Raw genomic sequence first — 5887 nt, 5'->3', positions numbered from 1 at the left:
GGTGCCCTCATTGCCCCGAGGGCATTCAGGCGCCCTCATTGCCCCGGGGGCATTCAGGCGCCCTCATTGCCCCGGGGGCATTCAGGCGCCCTCATTGCCCCGGGGGCATTCAGGCGCCCTCAGTGCCCCGGGGGCATTCAGGCGCCCTCAGTGCCCCGGGGGCATTCAGGCGCCCTCAGTGCCCCGGGGGCATTCAGGCGCCCTCAGTGCCCCGGGGGCATTCAGAGCGAGAGGGGCGGGGGGCGACGCGGAGGACAGAGGCAACAACAACAACCACAACCAAATCAACAACAACCACCACCACATCATCAACAATAACAACCACAACCACACAGACGTGGAAATGGGCGTCTAAAATATAACCACCACAACCACCACCACCATCACCACCACAACCACCACCACCATCACCACCTCCACCACCACCATCACCACCACAACCTCCACCACCATCACCATAACCACCACCATCACCACCACAACCTCCACCACCATCACCATAACCACCACCACCACCATCACCACCACAACCTCCACCACCATCACCATAACCACCATCACCACCTCCACCACCACCACCATCACCACCATCACCACCACCATCACCACCATCACCACCTCCACCACCACCACCATCACCACCACAACCACCATCACCACCTCCACCACCACCACCATCACCACCACAACCTCCACCACCACCACCATCACCACCACAACCTCCACCACCACCACCTCCACCACCACAACCAACATCACCACCACTACTACTACCACCACTACTACTACTACCACTACTACTACCACTACTACCACCACTACTACTACTACCACTACTACTACTACCACTACTACTACTACCACCACTACTACCACTACCACCACCACTACTGCTACTACCACCACTACTGCTACTACCACCACTACTACTACCACCACTACTACTACTACCACTACTACTACCACTACTACCACCACTACTACTACTACCACTACTACTACTACCACCACCACTACTACCTCCACTACCACCACTACTACCACTACTACTACCACCACCACTACCACTACTACTACCACCACTACCACCACCACTATTACCACTACTACTACCACCACTACCACTACCACCACTACTACCACCACTACTACCACTACTACTACCACCACCACTACTACTACCACCACCACTACCACTACTACTACCACTACTACCACCACTACTACCACCACCAACCACCACCACTACTACTACTACCACACTACTACTACTACCACTACTACCACCACTACTACTACTACCACTACCACTACTACCACCACTACTACTACTACCACTACTACTACCACTACTACTACCACTACTACTACTACCACTACTACCACCAACTACTACTACCACTACTACCCACTACTACTACTACCACCACTACTACTACTACCACTACCACTACTACCACCACTACTACTACTACTACCACCACTACTACTACCACCACTACTACCACCACCAACCACCACCACTATACTACTACCACCACTACCACTACTACCACCACTACCACTACTACCACTATACCACTACTACCACCACCAACCACCACTATACTACTACTACCACCACTATACTACTACCACTATACTACTACTACCACTACACTACTACCACTATACTACTACCACTACTACTACCACTACCACCACTACTGCTACCACTACTACCACTACTACCACCACCACCACCACCACTACTACCACCACTACTACTACCACCACCACTACTACTACCACTATCACCACTACCACCACTACTACCACTACCACCACTACTACTACCACCACTACTACTGCTACCACCACTACTACTACCACTACCACCACTACTACCACCACTACTACTACCACTACCACCACTACTACTACCACCACTACTACTACCACTGCTACCACTACTACCACTACTACTACCACCACTACCACCACTACTGCTACCACTACTACCACCACTACTACTACCACTACTACCACCACCACCACCACTACAAAGACTACCACCACTACCACCACTAATACTACTACCACCACTACTACTACCACAACTACTACCACCACTACTACTACCACCACTACTACCACCACTACTACTACTACCACTACTACTACCACTACTGCTACTATTACTACTACCACCACTACTACTACCACCACTACTACACCACTACTACTACCACCACCACTACACCACTACTACTACCACCACCACTACTACTACTACCACTACCACCACTACCACCACTACTGCTACCACTACTACCACTACCACCACCACTACTACCACCACTACTACCACTACTGCAAGTGTACAAAGCGCAGTCACAGAGCATAAAGTCAAGGTGCACCCAGCTAGACTAGGAGGCTAAAGTCAAAGCAGCAGCTGATGTAGCTGCTGACGTAGCTGCTACTGCTGCTACTGCTGCTGCTGCAGCTGATGTAGCTGCTACTGCTGCTGCTGCTACTACTGCTGCTGCAGCTTCTGTAGCTGCTGCTGCAGCAGCAGTAGCTGCTGCTGTAGCTGCAGCTGATGTTGCTGTAGCTGCTGCTGCCGTTGCTGCTGCTGCTGCAGCTGCAACGGGGGTGTATGGATTTGCTGTGGAGGTGCGAGGCTGGCGATCAGCTGCTGCTGCTGCTGCTGTTGCAGCTGCTGTTGCTGCTGCAGCTGCTGCTGTTGCTGCTGCTGCTGTTGCAGCTGCAGCTGCAGCTGCTGCACGTGCAGTATCTGCTGGTTGAGCTGCTGGATGGAGCGGCTGTGTGAGACGACCAGGGGCTGGGAGCCCTGGGAGAGAGCGACGGTGTGAGTCTGACCCTGTGGGGGAGGGGAGGAGGAGAGGGAGACACGGGGCAGCTTGGTTTGTGTGTACGGCACTTGCCCCTACAGCTCTGCTAGAGGCTACCTGGGGCAGCTTTGTCTGTGTGTGTGTATCATAGTCGGTGCTACTCGCTAGCTAACAGCACTTGCCCCTACAGCTCTGCTAGAGGCTACCTGGGGCAGCTTTGTCTGTGTCTGTGTGTGTAGTACATAGACACTGCTGCTGCTACTCGCTACTACTAACAGCACTTACCCCTACAGCCTTGATAGAGGCTACCTGGGGGAGCTTTGTCTGTGTCTGTGTGCGGACTTACGTGCTGAGTCGATGCAGACACCAGTTGGAGCATTGCAGCCTGCTGAGACAACTTGGAGACCTGGAGACACGCGGAGACACGCGGAGACACGCGGAGACACGGTGAGACACGGGGAGACACGCGGAGACACGGTGAGACACGGGGAGACACGGGGAGACACGCGGAGACACGCGGAGACACGGGGAGACACGCGGAAACACGGAAAGACACGGAGAGACACGGTGAGAGACACGGGGAGACACGGGGAGACACGGGGAGACACGGGGAGACACGGGGAGACACGGGGAGACACGGTGAGACACGGGGAGACACGGAGAGACACGGGGAGACACGCGGAGACACGGGGAGACACGGTGAGACACGGGGAGACACGGGGAGACACGGAGAGACACGGGGAGACACGGTGAGACACGGGGAGACACGGTGAGACACGGGGAGACACGGGGAGACACGGAGAGACACGGGGAGACACGCGGAGACACGGGGAGACACGGTGAGACACGCGGAGACACGGGGAGACACGGGGAGACACGGAGAGACACGGGGAGACACGGGGAGACACGGGGAGACACGCGGAGACACGGGGAGACACGGGGAGACACGGGGAGACACGGGGAGACACGGGAGACACGGGGAGACACGGAGAGACACGGGGAGACACGGAGAGACACGGGGAGAGACACGGGGAGAGACACGGGGAGACACGGGGAGACACGGGGAGAGACACGGGAGAGACACGGGGAGACACGGGAGACACGGGAGATACGGGGAGACACGGGGAGATACGGGGAGACACGCGGAGACATGGGGAGATACGGGGAGACACGGCGAGAGATGGTGAGAGACACAGGGACAGACGGTGAGACACGGGGAGACACGGTGAGACACGGGGAGACACGGAGAGACACGGGGAGACACAGAGAGACACGGGGAGACACAGAGAGACACGGGGAGACACGGGGAGAGACACGGGGAGAGACACGGGGAGAGATACGGTGAGAGACACGGAGAGAGACACGGGGAGAGACACGGGGAGAGACACGGGGAGAGACACGGGGAGACACGGGGAGAGAGTGTCTAGGTCTGAGTGTCTGAGTGACTGAGTGAGTGACTGAGTGAGTGTCTGAGTGAGTGAGTGACTGAGTGAGTGTCTGAGTGAGTGTCTGAGTGAGTGAGTGTCTGAGTGACTGAGTGACTGAGTGAGTGTCTGAGTGAGTGTCTGAGTGACTGAGTGAGTGACTGAGTGAGTGTCTGAGTGAGTGAGTGAGTGTCTGAGTGAGTGTCTGAGTGACTGAGTGAGTGACTGAGTGAGTGTCTGAGTGAGTGAGTGTCTGAGTGACTGAGTGACTGAGTGAGTGTCTGAGTGAGTGAGTGTCTGAGTGAGTGTCTGAGTGACTGAGTGAGTGTCTGTCTATGTGTGTGTATGTGTGTGTGTCACTGTGTGTCTGTGACTATGTATGTCACTGTGTGTCTGTGACTATGTGTGTGTCTGTGTGTGTCACTGTGTGTCACTGTGTGTCACTGTGTATGTGTGTGTGTGTGTCAGTGTGTGTGTGTGTCACTGTGTGTCTGTGACTATGTGTGTGTCTGTGTTTGTCACTGTGTGTCACTGTGTATGTGTGTGTCAGTGTGTGTGTGTGTCACTGTGTGTCTGTGACTATGTGTGTGTCACTGTGTGTCACTGTGTGTCACTGTGTATGTGTGTGTGTGTCAGTGTGTGTGTCAGTGTGTGTGTGTGTGTCACTGTGTGTCTGTGACTATGTGTGTGTCACTGTGTATGTGTGTGTGTGTGTCAGTGTGTGTGTCAGTGTGTGTCTGTGTGTGTCACTGTGTGTCTGTGACTATGTATGTGTCACTGTGTGTCTGTGACTACGTGTGTGTCTGTGCTCGCTAACAGCACTTGCCCCTACAGTCTGTTCAGGCTATACAGGGGATCTTTGTCTTTGTCTTTGTCTGTGTGTGTCACTGTGTGTCACTGTGTGTCACTGTGTATGTGTGTGTGTGTGTCTGTGTGTGTCACTGTGTGTCACTGTGTATGTGTATGTGTGTGTCACTGTGTGTCACTGTGTATGTGTGTGTGTGTGTCAGTGTGTGTGTGTGTCACTGTGTGTCTGTGACTATGTGTGTGTCACTGTGTGTCACTGTGTGTCACTGTGTATGTGTGTGTGTGTCAGTGTGTGTGTCAGTGTGTGTGTCAGTGTGTCACTGTGTGTCTGTGACTATGTGTGTGTCACTGTGTATGTGTGTGTGTGTGTCAGTGTGTGTGTCAGTGTGTGTTTTGTGTGTCACTGTGTGTCTGTGACTATGTATGTGTCACTGTGTGTCTGTGACTACGTGTGTGTCTGTGTGTGTCACTGTGTGTCACTGTGTATGTGTGTGTGTGTGTCTGTGTGTGTCACTGTGTGTCACTGTGTATGTGTATGTGTGTGTCACTGTGTGTCACTGTGTATGTGTGTGTGTGTCTGTGTGTGTCACTGTGTGTCACTGTGTATGTGTGTGTGTGTGTCAGTGTGTGTGTGTGGGTCTGTGTGTGTCACTGTGTGTCACTGTGTGTATGTGTGTCAGTGTGTGTGTATGTGTGTGTGTGTGTCACTGTGTATGTGTGTGTCAGTGTGTGTGTATGTGTGTGTGTGTCACTGTGTATGTGTGTATGTGTGTCAGTGTGTGTGTATGTGTATGTGTGTCACTGTGTACGTGTGTGTGTGTC

At 53.7% G+C, this 5887-nt stretch overlaps 1 protein-coding gene across 1 annotated transcript; it reads right to left on the bottom strand.

The window, feature by feature from the left end:
- Positions 1 to 1673: 1673 nt before the first annotated feature.
- Positions 1674 to 3266, bottom strand: LOC133362437 (ataxin-8-like). The gene is made up of 2 exons (XM_061581383.1): positions 3181 to 3266; positions 1674 to 2863 (listed from the first exon to the last, which is right to left on the bottom strand). Exons 1-2 carry the CDS (start codon positions 3211 to 3213, stop codon positions 2516 to 2518), a joined length of 381 nt encoding a protein of 126 aa, XP_061437367.1. The 5' UTR covers positions 3214 to 3266; the 3' UTR covers positions 1674 to 2515.
- Between the last annotated feature and the right edge of the window lie 2621 nt (positions 3267 to 5887).

The sequence above is a fragment of the Lethenteron reissneri genome, unplaced genomic scaffold (genome assembly GCF_015708825.2).
Source record: "Lethenteron reissneri isolate LAM-NWPU_2019-01 unplaced genomic scaffold, ASM1570882v1 scaffold_1478, whole genome shotgun sequence".
Lineage (NCBI taxonomy): Eukaryota > Metazoa > Chordata > Hyperoartia > Petromyzontiformes > Petromyzontidae > Lethenteron > Lethenteron reissneri.
Note: the sequence above shows the minus strand (reverse complement) of the source record. Positions and strands in the feature narration are given on the sequence as shown.